The sequence below is a fragment of the Saimiri boliviensis genome, chromosome 3 (assembly GCF_048565385.1).
Source record: "Saimiri boliviensis isolate mSaiBol1 chromosome 3, mSaiBol1.pri, whole genome shotgun sequence".
In the NCBI taxonomy this organism is placed as follows: Eukaryota; Metazoa; Chordata; class Mammalia; order Primates; family Cebidae; genus Saimiri; species Saimiri boliviensis.
The window spans coordinates 139,459,282-139,480,216 of record NC_133451.1 but is presented as its reverse complement, the minus strand read 5'-3'; the positions used below and the strand labels follow the sequence as shown (position 1 = coordinate 139,480,216).

At 35.5% G+C, this 20,935-nt stretch overlaps 1 protein-coding gene across 4 annotated transcripts in view; it reads right to left on the bottom strand.

The window, feature by feature from the left end:
* LRBA (LPS responsive beige-like anchor protein) overlaps positions 1 to 20,935 on the bottom strand; it is a 746,578-nt gene that overhangs the window by 30,727 nt on the left and 694,916 nt on the right. For all 4 annotated transcript variants that reach the window (XM_074396837.1, XM_074396836.1, XM_010338615.3 and 1 more), the window contains 2 exons: positions 20,098 to 20,253; positions 6,507 to 6,674 (listed from right to left, as the gene is read on the bottom strand). In XM_074396837.1, coding sequence (XP_074252938.1) covers positions 6,507 to 6,674; positions 20,098 to 20,253 — 324 coding nt within the window. The remainder of the gene's footprint in view (positions 1 to 6,506; positions 6,675 to 20,097; positions 20,254 to 20,935) is intronic.

Genomic DNA, 20,935 nt, shown 5'->3' with positions numbered 1-20,935 from the left:
ATATAAATTAAAACTGAAAATCAGTTTTATCTATTTATCCTAAATACCCAAATCACTTACAATTCTTTAGAATACATCCTCCCTAACATTTAACATTCTTAAAAAAAAAAATACATAAGTAAGGGACTCTGAAAACTATAGAAGAGTTTCATATCTTTAGCTATTAAAAACTCTTGACCCCACTCACCCGAAGGAAATAAGGCAATCTCTTGTACAAAGTTACAGGCTACAAGAATAAAAGCTTAAAAAGCTCAACACTCTTGTAGCTTTAAGCTACAAAAGGCAGCAACAAATTGGACACTTCAAATCCAAAAATCTGAAGTCATATCAAACACATTCATTTTCTCACTTGAATGTGAAAAAAAATTACTTTAAAAAAATTAGCAGGTAAATGAAATGTAATTAACTTAGATAATGGCACTGTTAAAAGGCCAAGAAAATCAATTTTTTAAAAATATGTTAACATTTTACAAACTTCTGCTCTGTAAAGCCACATAAATGGGCATAGCACATAAAAATTGAGGTAACTAGAAAAACTAAACCGTTGCTTTGTAAAAAAAAAAAAAATCAGACATTTAAATTTTGAATTTCATATCAAAATAATTATCTTTTCATAAGTTCTCAGTAATATCTAGAGTACAATGTGAGTTACATATGTGCAAAGCTGTCATACAATTTCTCTTAGGAAATGAGCATTTTTGGAAGGTGGTAAAGTCAATTTACTATGTTGTTCCAAAAAGCCTTAAATTATCCTTAGTAGTTCCACCAATAATGTCATAGCCCCCCAACTGTAAGAGAGTTATGCAATATTCTAAAAGTAGAAGAAACCTATGTTTAGTTGACTAGAAGGAATTTGTATCTTTTTAGACTAATTCCAACTATTGTTTGAAATTAAATTTCCCTATGAGCATAAAGTGTCAAGACAGCTTTCATTGGCATGGCACTATTAAAAAGGTCTACATAAGAAGATACTCAGTTTCAGTCTGAGTGTATAAATCATCAGTTCTTCTGTTCTCATATTTATATGGCTATAACCTGTGGGCTGAATGGTATAGTCATTTTTCTCTGCAACCAAAAAAGGTAAATAAATGTGATATATTGGCATATCACCCCGCCACTCTGCATATGGTGCACATTAAGGTTGTATTCATTTGCCATGTGAATATAATTCCTTTTTACCACATCTACTATTAGTTACAAGCAGTAAATACAGAGTTGTTTTGCTGGAACTTGAGGGCCTGCATTACATCATGGAGCACTAAACACCCTGGACCTTCTGGAGAATTTCATAGACATACTTTTAATGTCACCTGAACTTGAACACTGCCAATATACCATTTCAAAACGCTTCTTGATAAATGCTTCAAGGAAAAAAATAAAAATACAGGGTAGTTGTAGTGTGATAGTACATTCCAAATGCAGGCCCAGAAGGGAAGGTCTTGATGAGACACACACAAGAACTCTTGTTCCTGACAAAGTATCAGATCAAGAGTCATATCCTGGTAAAAAATGGTTTCTTGTTTCAAGCATTACTTTCTTACTCATTTCTTATTCAGAATTGAGTGAACCTAAGGAACCTAAATTTAAAGTATCGTCCAAATAACTTCCCCAGCTGTAACTTACTGAAGAGCTGTGATCAAGAAGCTAATACTTTACTATTTCATCATGAACTGTGATGCTTTGTTTCATCAGGCATATATTATGCTTACTTTTCCCTTATACAAAATATTTATTGTACAGTTCCAAATCCAGGTTAAGGTGGGGTAAAAGGAGGAGAAAAGTGATTTCTTTTTAAGAACTCATATGGCTCAACACAAATGTACATACCTTGACATTTGTGACCCTTAAATAATATATCACAGGCAATTAAAAACAAAGTACACCTGTCTTAACCAAGTACCAATTTTTGTTTCCCAACGTTAAGTCCCTAAATGCATCCAGCAGATGGTGCTCTAGGACACCTACTTACAGAGAGTAATATTTATATTACATCCACCTATATTTTGGCAAGACAAAGAATAAGAATTTATCAGTAGCTTCAGTAAAACATACTAGGCTTCACAATAAAAAGGACATAATTCCTAAATATATGTACAAAAATATGCATATACATAAGCACATGTGCACAGAGGCAGCCAGTAAATAATTCACACCTGGACATATTATGATACTACTTTTCTTACAGACTTGATGAGTAGTCTATGTGTATCAGCAGTATTTATAGTCACATGGCAAGATCATTCTAAATTCATTAAAAAAAATTTAGAATGCCTTAAAGTTAGAATTCATTTTTAATTATAGCGGGAATGTCTCATTAGGGTGATACTAGTAAAATTAACAACAGTAGGATTTACGGTAATGACTTAAGTGATTGATGAGAGTATAACAAAATGAAGTTTTAGACAGAGAAAAAGCAGGGCAGCTATGGCATACAGTACTTTAAAAAACAGCTCTGTGGTCTGTTAGTGCTAGCCTTATGGTTAATAAAACCTTCTTTCTAATTAACGGTGCTGAAATATTCTTAAAGAACAGAATCTTGTTGTTATGAAGAAAAGTTAGTTGTTGTTTTTTTTTTCAGTAGACGCCATTCCCATAAAGGAGAAAGCTGACATAGATTAGCATGTCTGATTGCAATGAAGAAAAGAAAAAAATGCCACCTTTCAATCAAATCAAAAACAGAATGTGAGAATGGAAACTGCGAGTATTACTGAAATTCCACACACTCAAATCAATGCAACACCCTCACAGTCAGCAACCATTTACTTCTGAAGCTGATCGCATGTAGCTTTAAAAGATATTATTCAGATACCTCAAAATACCTAGTAAGCATTTAATTTTTAAAATCCAAGCTTATGATCTAGTATAAAAACAGTGAATAAATAATAACTGTTTTGTATATATTCATCTTGCTTATCTAAATGAGATCATGTCTAAATGTAAAATATTTATTTATCAATGGGATGCACTGGGTAACATTTTCTCCAAAATTTGAAAATGTGCGGTCTGGAGAACATTCTTCTGAAGGCAAAGTAAATATCTTAGGAAGAGCACTTTGGTGATAAGACTCAGTCCAAAAACACAGAGTACCGGGACAAGGAGAGAGATGCCATGCTTTCACGTACAAAACATCTTTCAGTGAAATAACCTTGGTTAATTTCATTTTTAAAATCCATAGCTAAATAGAATCCTATATTAATTTTTCTTCTCATTGAGAAAACTGCTTTCCACAGGAGACAACTATTACAAAACAAGAGTCAAAGATGAAAAACTATCTGGTATACAGGAATATATGCCTTTTGCTATGTAGTCTAGCCAGGTTTCATAAAACATTTACATTTTTTAAAGCCCCAAATTATAGTATTTACAGGTTTTATCCAGTTTGAATTAGCCTGATTTTGCCAAAGCAATATGCACATTAATATTAGATAACATATTTTTAAAATATTGTCATACAGCTATCAACTTTACATATAGCATCACTATTAGATTTGGAATAAACAGCATATGTAGGCTTATAACCCTAGAAAGTAAAACGTCTACCTATTCTCATGATTTTTTAAAATAAAAAAATACAATACCTGAAATAGACCTATAAAATGGAGAAGAAGCAATAACCTGGTTTTATTTATCTATTTTCCCATTTTATTTATCTATTTTCCCTTCAAGAAAGAAAGAGTCTTGAGTCTACAATAAAAAATTTAAAGTTGAGGTATTATGTGCATTTATAGAACATATTGCAATTATATGTATATACATGCTTCACCACTTCTTAGAGGTCATTTACATTGTGTCTAAGAGGTACAATATAGGAATAAGCATAACCTAAAAACCCTTCATCTGAAAAGCTCTGACTTCAGCAGCTGCGTCGTGGAACTATCAATGCGCCAGAGGCTTATAAAATCCAAACCAGCTTGCATGATTGTTTGAAACAGTTTCCACACGGTAAAAATGTCTTTGTTTTTGTTTGTCATTTTCTTTTGAAAAGCTTAGACTGCATTTTCCATTTTTCTATTCTAATGTGTGTAAATTCTTATTATAAGAAAAAGTGCCTATTTGTCTTTCTCCCAGATTCATCTTTCAAAGCTAAAGCAAAATTAAATCGGGGCATCGGACATCATACAGGGGCTTGAAAGGGTAAGGTTCACTTTGAGAAAGGTAATTTAATCCAGTCAAGATACATTACAATTCTCTAAAATTTTTATTATATGTGCTGTTATATTATTCTCTTTTTTCTTTTCATTGCTAGCATTACCGGGAGGTAATGTCCACCACTACTGCAGACAATGAGTGGGTATAGATGAAGTATGTTATGAAATATGTAACATTACAATATTTACTCTAATGCCAACAAGATGCTGCTTTGTGGTGATTTTATTTGCTCTAATCATCCTGTGCTTCTGATAACACCTTAACTCAGTTCTGTTGTTGCTTTCATTTTACAGACAAGACAGGAGGACCACAGCAAAGCTTGGAACTTAGAATTTTTTTTTACTACAAACCCCAGGATTTGTTCAGTCCTACTTAATTCAATTTTTAAAGGCCATGCATGTAAAAGCAATCTCTAGGTTGAGTTACAAAGAATTTAAACATATGAAAATATATTTAAATGTATACATATATCATGATATATATCATACTTTCTTCCTTCTTGAAAAGCTGAAAATTCCTAACTTTAAGGTATACTTAAATTTCTGAAGTGCAACAGCAATTACATACACGTGTAGCTAACAAGCCTTTAGCTGCTTTTTAGAATACAAATTGGTACTGATGGTGTATAACATATAGAACATGATTAAGTAAAAAAAAAAAAAAAAAAAAGAACACAAATATCTATCGTGTATGTGTTTAGATTTCTATATGTGCATGAAATCTCTTACATTTTTAAGGCAAGAAAAAGGTCTTCCTAAATATTTTGAGATAAATAGCAAAATGGTAGATCTATTATCTATATTAAATCTAGGTTTGCCTGAGATAATTTAGTGAATCTGGGAAACTATATTTATAGAAACAGGAAAAAAGAAATTGAAAGTAGTCACTTATTCTAAGAGGCCAGAAAGGAAGAAGGACCAGAATGTTGTATTCATGATGAAAAGAACATAGTACTTTTCAAAAGAATATGAAAAATAAAATCCCTGAAATTTACATCTTTAGAATTTTTATTGTAATTATATAGAGATATCTGTGTAAGTATGTGAAATGCATATACACCCTCTCCTTGACATATACACACACACACTACAATTTGATCACAAAGTCTGTATTATCCATAGCACCACAGCCTTAAAATTATTTTTCATATCCTATTTGCATAGGAAATTATCCCTTTATTAATTAAAATAGGAAATATCTATTACACAAAAACTGTATTTACCTATCACATCAAAGTCTATAATGTGCATAATAAGAAACAGCTTTGAAAAATATTTTGCATATATGTCTTTTAACATTATACTAGCATTTGACTAAATTTTTTGAAGAAAAGTTCATTTTCATACAAATATTATACGTGTAAGCATAGTTTTGAGAATTTAGTCCAAAATATGATGGACTTAAACATATTTATGCCATTTCACAATCTGGGGTAAAGTGACAGAGCAAGGACCAAGTATTCAGGTAAAGTCATCAGGAAGAACATGATCCTTCCTTAACCAAATACATTGCAACTTGCTTTAAATTAAGAAACTGTAAATATTTAAGAGCAGTTAAAATGCGCTACCTTCTGAAGTAAAAATCTAACACTATTCTTGCAGGAATTCTAGTGTTGTCATAATCATTTTAATTAAATTCTCATTTTTCAGGTGGTCCCTTTAATTGTTTTTTCCTACTTCTTAATGTGTTTTTCTAAAGCCATTTCTTTTCTGCAGCTGTGTGCGATTGGTTTTAATGGTAGCTGCTTCCTTTTTTGCCTTCTGTGAATTACAATTTTAAATGGTTACACATTTTTTGTTTTACTGCCTTCAGCACAGTTTCATAAAGATGTTTAGGCTGTTGGTGAACATTTTCATTTCCCATCTGAAAAACTAACAGCCAATTTGAATATTCGATATTGGCCTTTTATGACCTGTTTTATCTTTTTAATACATAAATGAAAGCATAATTTTATAAAGACTAGTTTGTTTCTGTGAAATTATAATTTTTATTTTGTTCTTTTAAAATATGAATTCAATAAACAAGGTAATATGTGATTGCTCTTTTATGCTGTATCTTACTGTTCATGAATAAAAAGTATTTTATTTGATGACAGCTATTTCCAATGAAGAACTGGAATTTTTGGATCAAAAGGACAGCCTATAATATGAAACAAGATTTCATGCTTGGGTTTTAATTGTCAGTGGTCACAAAATATTAATAATGAGGCTATCTGGACCTTTCTTAAATTATAAGTAAGAAATTTAAAATACTTGATATTGTGTTTCACTCCGACCATAACAAAAAGGTAATTTTACTGCAAAATGTTATTCTCTACATTCTTGTAAAAGTTTACTTAAAAAATGAGTCGTACTTACTGCCTGGGTTATCTCCAATCCCACTGCATTTTCCATTCCAGTACCATAGCAAAAGAGTTGCATCACGTGACCCCGAGAGAATGTAGCAATTTCCCCCAATATATGACTCAGAACGAGCGAGGCAAGTGACGACATCCCAATGGCCAAACACCACTTGGATTAATTTTCCTGTAATGCAAAACAATTTTCTTTAAAATTGCTATTAAAAAATAAAAATTCTAGTGAACAGATAACTTGTTAAAACAATGAAGCCATATGAACTCACTGTCATAATTCAGATTTTACAATAATTTGACATGGTCCAACCTAACAGTTTTTTTTGAATACTAACAAGAACAACCAAAAAAAAATCAATTGAAAAGTGTTAACATTTTTGAAAGCTATGTGTTAAAACTATTTCAACAAATAATACTTAAGGACCATAGCACTGTACCATTACAAATGGCTTCTATAAATTACAAATGAATCATGTTTACTGATTAAAGCAGGCCCAGGAAACCCCTTTTGGAACCATTTTAACACTTTCTTGAGTTACTCTATATGATTCAAAATAAAACAAAACTTAGTGGCCATTCTGTAAAGTACTTTATAATTTAGATGTTACTAATAAAAACCTGTCTCTGAATTAGTGAAGATTTAACATATTTCTTTTTTTAAGTGGTCTATACAAAGACAATATAAGTCATTTTGGAGAGCTTCTAACTTGTCAAATCAGAATTATATGGAAATTATGATTAAAGAACTAAGACATTATGATTGCAATTTGTCTTAATAGTCTGATGAAAATTCCTTGAGAGTGAAATCAAGATGGTAAAGACTGGGGACACGGAGAGGAACCCAGAAAACTTACTTACTATATATCTAGGGCTTCAAACACATAAGACTTCTTCATGTAAAGGTGTCAGAAAAAAAGTAAAGCCCTTTAAGAATCTTTGTTTAACCAGATATGGTGGCAATAATTCACACGAACTTGTTTAAAGAATTAAATATCTGTGGCAGATCCCCATTCTATCTTTAGAGTTACTAGCTAACATATTTCCTTTGAAATGTCTACAGAGTATACAAATGAGTCTCACAGAACGTCTACCCTTACTATTCAGCATGGCTTTCTCTTTTTTTAATAAGTGTTTATATTTCGATTATAAAATACAATTCCTGTGTTCAAGAAAAAGAAAGGCTACTAAGCTGAAAATGAAATTAATATGCCTAAATAGTTTATGTGTTTAACCTGGAATACACTGTAAACTTCTTAAAAGGTTAAGGTCTCAAGTACTGACATATAAAGTGTATTTAACTTTTCAAGATAAATATAATATTTACTTTAAATTTTTTAAGTTCTTGATTTTAATAAATCTAAGGCTTATTATGAAGGCTGAAAATTTAGAAATAAAATTCTGAAATATTATCTAAATCAGATGGAAAAGTCAAATACATGTTTTCATTCATGAGTGGCAACCCTGCATATAGCCTACTTCTAATAAATTTAAAATCAGATTCATTTCAATCTAAAATTGCAAAATTAAATATAGTGCTTTTTTTTCTCCTGTGATTAAGGGAGAGTAGACTTCAAAGCAGGTGTCTCTAATTGCTAAATGTTCAAAATGTTCACTTTTGAATTCCTTCAGCCTTTTAAGTTGACACCAAAACATTTCATTAAAAATTAGCTTATATCAATAAAGAATAAAGGAAGAAGAATCTAAGACTTTCAAGAATTAAAAAAATTGAAGAGCAAATTAAATATGAAGTATATAATAATTTTTACTTCATTTCCAATTTACATGATAAACAGAATGTGGAGGTTCAGTGGTAAATTGGTGGTATCAGAGTACAGGCAGGGTAAGACAAAAGTTAGGTAGCCGAAAGCACTCTTATTAATAACTAGAAAATCAAAGGTTAAATCCGTGTATTTTAACCACTGAAAGAAACTGAACCCATCATATAGTGATGTGATCATAGAGTATGTATGGTGACTTCTGCTTTAGCCTATGCCTAAATGCTCAGAGCACATAAAATATAGGCATGATTTAAATAGATTACATACAGGCAAGCTTATTTCCAACACTCAGCGGGTTGTAGGAGCAAGGATGAGTGAAATAACCAACCAGGTACTTGTGGTAGACAACACAGAGGAAACCCAGGTGTTCCTTGTGCAGCAGGAGGCTTGCAAAGAACAGCTATTCAGTTGGTAACTTAATTTCCAACTCATGTGAGGACAAAGGGAAAAAATTTAGCTGTAAGAGTGGAATGGATTAAATATAGGAGCAGTTTTACAAGATGCACGTTAATTCTCATGACTTGAAGTCACTGCTCTGTTTCTCCAGTGTTGGTGTAAGGAAACGTGTATTCAGCCATGGTGGTTCCTTTTTAAACTAAAATCTTCTACTGTTTTGGTTATTTCCCAAAAGGTTATCAAAATTCATTTTCATTCAACAAATACCTAGCACCTATTAAGTGCCAAGCATTAGGCCTTCTTACCTGTATACAGTGGTGAACAAATAGACATGGTTCCCGCCTCATAGCCTTTACAGTGTTGTGAAGCAGACAGTCATTAAACCCAAACAGGTATAGAATTATGAATATGGATAAGTATTAGAAAAGAACAAGGTTGGATTAATGACAATAACGAGATAGAACAAATTTACACTGGGTGTCAGGGAAGATCTAAATGAGAGAGTGACATTTAAGCAGTTATATCTAAAGGGTTTATATGTTAACACAAATTAACTTTATTCTTTACAATTTATACTTTGGGCTCAACTCTGGAAAACATTATTTTTTAAGTTTACTTTTTCCTGTTCTGGCAGCCTTCCTCAGCAATATTTGTTATTGCTATAAGGTTGAGGTTCACTCCTCCTAAATAAATCACAGCATATAAATACCTGCTGCTCTTTTTGGTAAATTATTTTCTGATAATCTCATAAGTGTTCCTCAACCTTTATTTTTTGTTTCCTTTAATACCAGTCCACCTCTCCACACACTAATATCAAATATTACCACAAGCACTAGAATATCCCTTTTTTGACAGAACAAATTTTCTAGTTAATGTTTTATTTGACAGCTGTGCTACAAATAAAAAAATTCAAGCTCAGGACTCTGCACCACTGAATCTAAAATGTGGCCTGAAAATAATTCCGACTGCCAGGGGAAGGTTTTATTGTTGCCTCTGCTGTTCCGGTTGTGGCCTGAAAACATGATTTATGTTTAAAGAATTTCCTGTTACAACCCATGTTTCTCCTCCCTCCCCCGCAATCTAATAAGAGAATGATTTTTTTTGGCTTGTGTGCTAAAATATAATTGAATTCAACACTTGTGTTAGCTTTGCCATTATATATTACTGATCATACAATTTTCCCTTGATTCTCTGCTAAACTTAGGAAAAAATGTTTGATATTCCTATTGTCATAAAAACGCAAACACATATTTACCCTAACTGAAATTATTTCAAATAAAACTTGCATCGGAATTTTTAAACACGATATTAAGAAAGATACCAGGACTATCGTTTCAGATTTTTTTCTACAACTTTCCTGGTAAGTATAAATATTTTTATTTCACAAGCTAACTCGGTCCCTGAAATGAAGTTTAAACTGAAATGAAGTTTAAAGCTATTCCTTATTTGTACATTTTACACACAAACACACATATTTTTTAAAACAGTACATTAGAAGGTATTTTGAAAGAGGGAAAAGAATGATATCAGGTTTATTAAGTCTAATGTAACATGGCAGACATATCAGGAACTTAGTATTACCAATTACAGCATTTTCCCAAAGAAAAGTGACTGACTGGTAACATCTGGATGAGACAACATGGTACAATCACAAAGCATGCTACATTTAAAATTAGAAGAGGTAGGTCCAAGGCCTACTTCTATCACTATTAGCTACATAAATTTCAACAAGTTACATAATCTTACTAAACCTCAGTTTCATCATCTGAAAAATGGTGATAAGACACCTGTCCACACCACAGGATTATTATGAGACTGAAACAATACCTAGCATGTGTAAGAATTTTATAAATTCGATAAAACTGTGTGAATATAGGATTTCAACTAGTAGTAGTATATAAAAGTGAAGTTAGCTTTACTTTACAAATAATAACACTGCATGCTTTAAAAAGCAATAATATAGAATGTCAACAAACTAAAAAAAACTTGAATGCCAAAACCAAAGATTGACATGGTTTGTGCTTTCATTTATATGACATTCTGAAAAAGGTACAACTAGAGATGAGGAATAGATCAGTTGCTGCCAGGAGGTTGAGGGTGGCGTAAAAAGCTGACTTCTAGTAGGTGGCACAGGGTATGTGGGGGTGCTCTGCACCTTGACTGTGGTGGTGAACTACTCAATGCATTGCCAAAACTAATAGAACTACAAACCAAAAAGACTGCTTTATAGTTCTATTAGTTCTGTTTTACAGTGTAAAATCCATTTTCAGGTTTAAAAATTTTTTAATCACTTAAAAAAATATGTGGAAAAACAAAATGAAGTCCAAAAAAATATTTAAGAAAATTTCCAGGAGTTTAAGACCACTCTGGACAACACAGTGAGACCTTTGTCTCTATAAAAATTAAAAAAAAAACAACAAGGGGACTTTCAAGATGGCCGCCTAAGAACAGCTCAGGACTTCAGCTCCCAGTGAAAGTGCAGAGGGTGAGTGGACGCCGCATTTCCAGACCAACTCTTATTGCCCACAGACCAGGAGATACCCAGGCAGAGGGGTCGCCAGCGTCGCAGTCCCAGCCGGTGCGGCTGTTTTGGCCCCCGCGGGGCTGATTCCGCCCGCGCGGCTGCTGTGACCCCTCCCTGTTGCTGCGGTTCTCCGTACAAAAGCCACTGGTCTGGGAGCCCTCTTAGCTGGCGAGCAGAGCCTTGAGACGGCAGAATAGCCCATTCATCTGAAATAGCGAGCCAGGCCAGGAGATTCCTAGGCAAAAAATCCGCCAGGAGCCGGCGCCGCGGTTCGAGCCGACTCCGTGAGTCGCAGCACGGGAGATCCCGGCGCCTTTTCAACAAGCGACCGGAACGCGGGGTCGTTCAACTTAAAAGAAAAGACTCTGAGTCAGGGAGCCAGGTGATCAGGTTCGGTTGGTCCCACCCCTCCACCCCCAACAACAACGAAAACAAAAACAGTAATTGGAAACCCCCTGGGTTGAGCCCTTCAAACCAAGCACAGCTGAACCGGGACGGTCCGGCTCCGTGGGGGAGGGGCTTCCGCCATTACTGAGACTCTCCACCGCTACGGAGGCAGGCTGCCGTTGCCGAGGCAACCCGCCGTTGCCGAGGCAACCTGCCACAACAGAGAGAGTCCGCCATAACAGAGGCGGGGCCACCATTGCCCAGACAGTTCTAACTACACCCATATAAAAAGGACTACAGGGAAGAGCTCAGGGCAGCTGGGCGGAGCCCACATCAGCTCAGCAAAGCCCCTGCGGGCAGGCAGTGGCTAGGCCTGCTGCTAGCTGGGCGGGTCCGACCTGAAAAAAAAAAAAAAAAATCAAAAAAGGCAGTAGTGCAACGGAAACTCATAAAGCTCCAACTCCCTGGGACAGAGACAGACAACAGGTGGATAAACCCACAAAAATGGGTAGAAACCAGCGTAAAAAGGATGAAAACTCCCGAAACCAGAACACCTCTCCTCCTAAAAGTGATCACAACTCCTCACCAGCAAGGGAACCAGACCGGATGGAGAAGGAGGGTGATGAAATGACAGAATCAGACTTCAGAAGATGGGTAGTAAGAAACTACAATGAGCTAAAAGAACATGTTCTAACCCATCGCAAAGAAAATAGGAACCTTGAAAAAAGATTGGACGAACTGCTGACGAGAATGGACAGCATAGAGAGGAGAATAAGTGAATTGATGGAGCTGAAAAACGCAACACGAGAACTTCGTGAAGCATGCACAAGCTTCAACAGCCGAATTGACCAAGCAGAAGAAAGGATATCAGAGGTCGAAGACCAACTCAATGAAATAAAAAGAGAAGGCAAGAACAGAGAAAAAAGCGCAAAAAGGAATGAACAAAATCTTCAAGAAATGTGGGACTATGTGAAAAGACCTAATCTACGTCTGATAGGTGTACCTGAATGTGATGAAGAGAATGAATCCAAGCTGGAAAATACTCTTCAGGATATTATCCAGGAAAACTTCCCCAACCTAGCAAGGCAGACCAATATTCAAATCCAGGAAATACAGAGAACACCACAGAGATATTCCTCAAGAAGAGCAACCCCAAGGCACATAATCGTCAGATTCACCAGGGTTGAAATGAAAGAGAAAATGCTAAGGGCAGCCAGAGAGAAAGGTCGGGTTACCCACAAAGGGAAGCCCATTAGACTCACAGCAGATCTCTCAGCAGAAACCCTACAAGCCAGAAGAGACTGGGGGCCAATATTCAACATCCTTAAAGAAAAGAACTTTCAACCCAGAATCTCCTATCCAGCCAAACTCAGCTTCATAAGTGAAGGAAAAATAAAATCCTTTGTGAACAAGCAAGCACTCAGAGATTTCATCACCACCAAACCTGCTCTACAAGAACTCCTGAAAGAGGCTCTACACATATAAAGGAACAACCAGTACCAGCCACTCCAAAAACACACCAAATGGTAAAAAAGCAGCAACACAATCAAGAATCTGCATCAACTAACCAACAAAACAGCCAGGTAGCATCAAAATGACAGCATCAAATTCACACATAACAATACTATCCCTAAATGTCAATGGACTAAATGCCCCAATCAAAAGACACAGACTGGCAAATTGGATAAAAAGCCAAAACCCATCAGTGTGCTGTATCCAGGAAACCCATCTTACATGCAAGGATACACAAAGGCTCAAAATAAAGGGATGGAGGAAGATCTACCAAGCAAATGGAGAGCAAAAAAAGGCAGGAGTTGCAATTCTCATCTCTGATAAAATAGACTTTAAAGCAACAAAGATCAAAAGAGACAAAGAAGGACATTACATAATGGTAAAAGGATCACTGCAACAAGAAGAGCTAACGATCCTAAATATATATGCACCCAATACAGGAGCACCCAGATACATAAGGCAAGTTCTTAATGACTTACAAAGAGACTTAGACTCCCACACAATAATAGTGGGAGACTTTAACACCCCATTGTCAATATTTGACAGATCAACCAGACAGAAAATCAACAAGGATATCCAGGACCTGAACACAGACCTGGAACGAGCAAACCTAATAGACATTTACAGAACTCTCCACCCCAAATCCACAGAATATACATTCTTCTCAGCACCACATCACACCTACTCTAAAATTGACCACATAATTGGCAATAAATCACTCCTCAGCAAATGCAAAAGAACAGAAATCATAACAAACAGTCTCTCAGACCACAGTGCAATCGAGTTAGAACTCAGAATGCAGAAACTAACTCAGAACCGCACAGCTTCATGGAAACTGAACAACTTGCTCTTGAATGTTGACTGGATAAACAATGAAATGAAGGCAGAAATAAAGATGTTCTTCGAAACCAATGAGAACGAAGACACAACATACCAGAATCTCTGGGACACATTTAAAGCAGTCTCTAGAGGAAAATATATAGCAATGAGTGCCCACATGAGAAGAAAGGAGAGATCTAAAATTGACACCCTATCATCAAAATTGAAAGAGCTAGAGGAGCAAGATCAAAAAAACTCAAAACCTAGCAGAAGACAGGAAATAACTAAGATCAGAGCAGAACTGAAGGAAATAGAGACACAAAAAACTCTTCAAAAAATCAATAAATCCAGGAGCTGGTTTTTTGAAAAGATCAACAAAATAGACAGACCACTAGCCAGATTAATAAAAAAGAAAAGAGAGAATAACCAAATTGATGCAATAAAAAACGATAAAGGGGATATCACCACAGATTCCACAGAAATCCAAACCATCATCAGAGATTATTACAAACAACTCTATGCACATAAACTAGTAAACCTGGAAGAAATGGATAAATTCCTGGACACCTGCAACCTCCCAAGCCTAAACCTGGAAGAAGTCGAAACCCTGAATAGACCAATAACATGGTCTGAAGTCGAGGCAGCAATAAAGAGCCTACCACCCAAAAAAAGCCCAGGTCCAGATGGGTTCACAGCTGAATTCTACCAGACATACAAGGAGGAGCTGATACCATTCCTTCTGAAACTATTCCAGACAATCCAAAAAGAGGGAATCCTTCCCAAATCATTTTACGAGACAAACATCATCCTGATACCAAAACCCGGCAGAGACTCAACAAGAAAAGAAAATTTCAGACCAATATCCATGATGAACATAGATGCAAAAATCTTCAATAAAATACTGGCAAACCGATTGCAACAGCATATCAAAAAGCTCATCCACCATGATCAAGTAGGATTCATCCCGGGGATGCAAGGCTGGTTCAACATACGCAAGTCCATAAACGTAATTCACCACATAAACAGAACCAAAGACAAAAACCACATGATTATCTCGATTGATGCAGAGAAGGCTTTTGACAAAATTCAACAACCCTTTATGCTAAAAACCCTCAATAATCTAGGTATTGACGGAACGTATCTCAAAACAATAAAAGCTATTTACGACAAACCAACAGCCAATATCATACTGAATGGGCAAAAACTGGAAGCATTCCCTTTGAAATCTGGCACTAGACAAGGATGCCCTCTCTCACCACTCCTATTCAATATAGTACTGGAAGTTCTAGCCAGAGCAATCAGGCAAGAAAAAGAAATAAAGGGTATCCAAATTGGAAAGGAGGAAATCAAATTGTCTCTATTTGCAGATGACATGATTGTATATCTGGAAGACCCCATCATCTCAGCCCAAAATCTCCTGAAACTGATAAACAACTTCAGCAAAGTCTCAGGATACAAAATCAACGTGCAAAAATCACAAGCATTCCTATACACCAGTAATAGACTTCAAGAGAGCCAAATCAAGAACGAACTGCCATTCACAATTGCTACAAAGAGAATAAAGTACCTAGGAATACAACTAACAAGGAACGTAAAGGACCTCTTCAAGGAGAACTACAAGCCATTGCTCAACGAAATAAGAGAGGATACAAACAGATGGAGAAACATTCCATGTTCATGGTTAGGAAGAATCAACATCGTGAAAATGGCCATACTGCCCAAAGTAATTTACAGATTCAATGCTATTCCCATCAAGCTACCAATGACCTTCTTCACAGAACTGGAAAAAAACACCTTAAACTTCATATGGAACCAAAAGAGAGCCCGCATAGCCAAGTCAATTCTAAGCAAAAAGAACAAAGCGGGAGGCATCACACTACCAGACTTCAAACTATACTACAAGGCTACAGTAATCAAAACAGCATGGTACTGGTACCAAAACAGAGATATAGACCAATGGAACAGAACAGAGGCCTCACAGGAAATACAACATACCCACAACCATCTGATCTTCGACAAACCTGACAAAAACAAGCAATGGGGAAAGGACTCCCTGTTTAATAAATGGTGTTGGGAAAACTGGCTAGCCATGTGCAGAAAGCAGAAACAGGACCCCTTCCTGACACCTTACACCAAAATTAACTCCAGATGGATTAAAGACTTAAACATCAGACCTAATACCATAAAAACCTTAGAAGAAAATCTAGGCAAAACCATTCAGGACATAGGTGTAGGCAAGGACTTCATGACCAAAACGCCAAAAGCAATGGCAACAAAAGCCAAAATAGACAAATGGGACCTAATCAAACTCCACAGCTTCTGCACGGCAAAAGAAACAGTCAGTAGAGTGAATCGGCAACCAACAGAATGGGAAAAAATTTTTGCAGTCTACCCATCGGACAAGGGGCTGATATCCAGAATTTACAAAGAACTAAAGCAGATCTACAAGAAAAAAACAAACAAGCCCATTCAAAAATGGGCAAAGGATATGAACAGATACTTTACAAAAGAAGACATACAGGAGGCCAACAAACATATGAAAAAATGCTCATCATCACTGGTCATCAGAGAAATGCAAATCAAAACCACATTGAGATACCATCTCACACCAGTTAGAATGGCGATCATTAAAAAATCGGGAAACAACAGATGCTGGAGAGGATGTGGAGAAATAGGAACACTTTTACACTGTTGGTGGGAATGTAAATTAATTCAACCATTGTGGAAGACAGTGTGGCGATTCCTCAAGGACCTAAAAATAGAAATCCCATTTGACCCAGCAATCCCATTACTGGGTATATATCCAAAGGATTATAAATCATTCTACTACAAGGACACGTGCACACGAATGTTCATTGCAGCACTGTTTACAATAGCAAAGACCTGGAACCAACCCAAATGCCCAACGATGATAGACTGGATAGGGAAAATGTGGTACATATACACCATGGAATATTATGCAGCCATCAAAAACGATGAGTTCACGTCCTTTATAGGGACATGGATGAACCTGGAAACCATCATTCTCAGCAAACTGACACAAGAGCAGAAAATCAAACACCGTATATTCTCGCTCATAGGCGGGTGTTGAACAATGAGAACACATGGACACAGGGAGGGGAGCACTACACACTGGGGTCTGTTGGGGGGAAATGGGGGAGGGGCGGGGGGTGGGGAGGTGGGAAGAGACAGCATGGGGAGAAATGACAGATACAGGTGAGGGGACGGAAGGCAGCAAAGCACACTGCCATGTGTGTACCTATGCAACAATCTTGCATGTTCATCACATGTACCCCAAAACCTAAAATGCAATAAAAAAAAAAAAAAATCATGCCACTGCACTCCAAAAAAAAAAAAAAAAAAAAAAAACAACAACAAAAAAACCCAAGAAATAGCTGGGTGTAGTGGCATGTGCCTATGGTCCCAGCTACTTGGGAGGACAATACAGGAGGATCACCTGAGCCCAGGAGTTTGAGGCTGCAGTGAGCCATAACTATGCCACTGTACTCCAACTGTCTCTTTAAAATAAGCAGAAAAAAAGAAAGAAAATCTTGTGAAAGGGTGTGACAGGTTTAACCTCAAAGTTTGTGCAAAAAGAGCACAATTTGAGGTCAAATATTGCTAAGGGTTATCATTATTATGGCTGAAAGAAAAGCTAATATTTGAATTTGACAAATCTGAGGAAATTTATAAAAATAAATATATTTTAAGAAAACTTGCCATTGAATTATTAGAGAAGGTTAAAGGAGTGTTTTAGGTTCAATAGTAATCCACCCCATAGACTTAAACATCTAGTAAAAGCCCAAATAATCAGAAAGGCTTGAATGGTGATGTTTTCTTTCCTACACCTACAGAATAAAGATGCAAACTGTAAGTAAACCACATAATCAATTCCACATAACAAACAATAAAGATAAAAAGATGTTCAAGAACAAACTCCTTGAATAACCAAAAATTAATTGTTCTATGTACTATGTTTATTAAGGCAGGAGTATGGACTCAAACATTTTATAAAGATTTTTAACAAGACTGAAAGATGATTTACCATAAGGCATTTAAATAACTAGGAAGTTCAATTAAAAAGATTTTTCAATTCCTACAACATTAAAGATATATCTAGGTCTTTGTTTCAGTTGAAATATCTACTTTCATAGTATATAGTCATGAGCTTTATAACAACTTTTTGGTCAATGATGGACTACATATGTGATGGTGGTCCCATGATATTATAATGAAGCTGAAAAATTTCTATCACGTAGTGACATTATAGCTGTGGTAACACTGTAGTGCAATGCGTCACTCACATCTGTAGTGATGCTGGTGTAAATGAACTTACGGTACTGCCAGAGGTATACAGATATAGCACATACCATTATGTATGGTGCATATACTTGAAAATAAATGACTCTGTTACTGGTTTATATATTTATTATTCCATACTTTTTATTGTTATTTTAAAGTAAACTCTTTCTACATATAAAAAGAAAAAGTTGATTCTAAAATAGGCACAGGCAGGCCCTTCAGGAGATATTCCAAAAGGCATTGTTATCATAGGAGATGACAGCTCCATGCATGTTCTTGCCCCTGAAGACTTTCCAGTGGGCCAGGAATGTGGAGGTGGAAGACAGTGAAATCGATGACCCTGACCCTATGGAGGCCTAGCCTAATTTATATGTTTGTGTCTTAGTTTTCTAAAAATTTTTAAAATAGAAAAAAAGCTATACAATAAAGATATATAGGAAATATTTTTATACAATTATACAATGTGTATTTTAAGCAATGTGTTACTACAAGAGTTGAAAAGTTTAAAATCATCAAAAAATTTATAAAGTAAAAAAGTTTCAGTAAGCCAATTATTACTGAGGAAAAAATTTGTAAAGTAAATTTAGTGTAGCCTAAGTATACAGAGTTTTATAAAGTTTACAGTAATGTACAGTCATGTTCTAGGCCTTCACACTCACTGGCCGCTCACTCACTGAGTCAACCTAGCACAACTTCCTGTCCTACAAGCTCTATTCATGGGAAGTACCCTATTAGGTAAACCAGTTTTCATCTTTTATTATTATTACTATTATTTTTTACCTGCAGAAGACAGTGGAATGTTTTTTATCTTTTATCATATTTTTACTCTACTTTTCTATTTTTAGATGTATTTAGATACACAGATACTTACCATTGTGTTACAGTTGCCTAGAGTATACCGTATGGTAATATGCTGTGCAGATTTGTAGCCTAGGAAAAATAGGTGACCCCATGTAGCCTACATTATTCTGGGATGTCCCACCCAATTTGTGTAAGCATACTCTATGATGTCTGCACAATGACAAAATCCCCTAACAATGCATTTATCAGAATGTATGCCTGTTGCTAAGCAACACATGACTGTAGATCAATTAGCTCTAATGAATTACTATCTCATTTTAATTATTTGAAATATTAAACTATATATTTACTATAATTTTATTTCATCCTCTAACAATTTCTAAAATATTTTAAGGGACACCATTAAATTTCTCAATGTTTCTCAATTTCCTATATGCAAAAATTTATAAACATTTACTCAACCAGATCTTCTATAAGACTAAGCTGACCTGGTTTGTCCCTTAGGGAGACGCATGTAAATGAATACATAGACTTAAAACTTTTATATTTTAACAGGAGCTCCTGTCACACATGAAATCAATAGTCAGCTACTTTTCTTCATGATGGTGTAGATTTCAGCAAGATTCTATGCAGAATTGCGTGAAGGCAAGATACCTACTGCAAAAAGTTACACTTAATGAGTCTTTCAAATAAGAAAAAGAAAATCCTTTAAATAATACAAAAGTGACAAAATACACTTCTATGTATGTGCACTTGCTATGATATTATGCATCTACTCATGCATGGTATTTACATACCAGAATTTGCCTTCAAAATGAATCATTTATTCTGTAAGCATGAGCTTGGGACACAAACCTACTATAAAAAACTGTCTCTTACAAACATGGTGAAGCAAATTTAATAGTGAACTACATACAGTAGATTATTATTTGAAGAGGGAAAATGCCCTTGTCTCCTTATTTTGTAAACATTAGGATTTTATAATTTTTAGAAAGAAGCAGATGAGAATGCATTCTAAGCCTCTCAATGCTACATATAGTAAACTTTAGCTCACTGATAAAGAAAATGAAAATTACCTGTGTCTGTAGAATAGACTCTGAAACTCTTATCCCAGAAGCCACAGATGAGAATATAGCGGTTGTCTGAAGTGATGACAAAGCACTGGGAATGCACCTGAATACTTTGGTCTAAAAGGTCAGTGATTTGCCTCCTATGCATTCCTGTATTGCTGGCTGTAAGAATAGGGAGGAAAAACAACTATTAAACCCACGTGGGCAAAGCAATTCTATAGTGAGGGAGAAGAGGAGACACATTCCCAGATAACAGTACTTGATCTAACTGAAAATTCAAGTAGGAAAACATATCCAATTGCTGGAAGAATGTGGGTAGCTAAATTCAATATCTCAGTTAAAAAGTTTTGCTTAGAGGAAAGAAAAAATAACACTGCAATTTAAAAATAGTACCCAATTCACAGAACATGCTTTCTAGCTCTTGGGCAGAACCAAACTAGATTACAATCTCCAGATTGCATCACAGTTAGGTTTGTGTTTCTGACAATCTCATCACATTTATTGTCATGAGAATGGTTCATGTTGTGACAATCTATTACCTTTAACATTTTGTCACAAGGAAGAGATATTAGGATTTAAATGTCATATATTTGAAATATTGTAGCATCTTGTACTACTTCAGCTTTAACGGGTCTTTAATTTGACTGGATGGGAACTCCCATTTCCCCTGTTTACAACTGCACTTGCATGTAAGGAAAGGGTAGAATGACTATTTATTAAAGATTCTTGTAATTGAAAAAGTCAAAGCACAGCAGACTGCCACTTTCTTACTCTTTATTTAAGCAATAAAACAAGACAGCCTTGGCAGTGTGTTTCCAAAGTGCTACAGAGCACCTGAGATGGG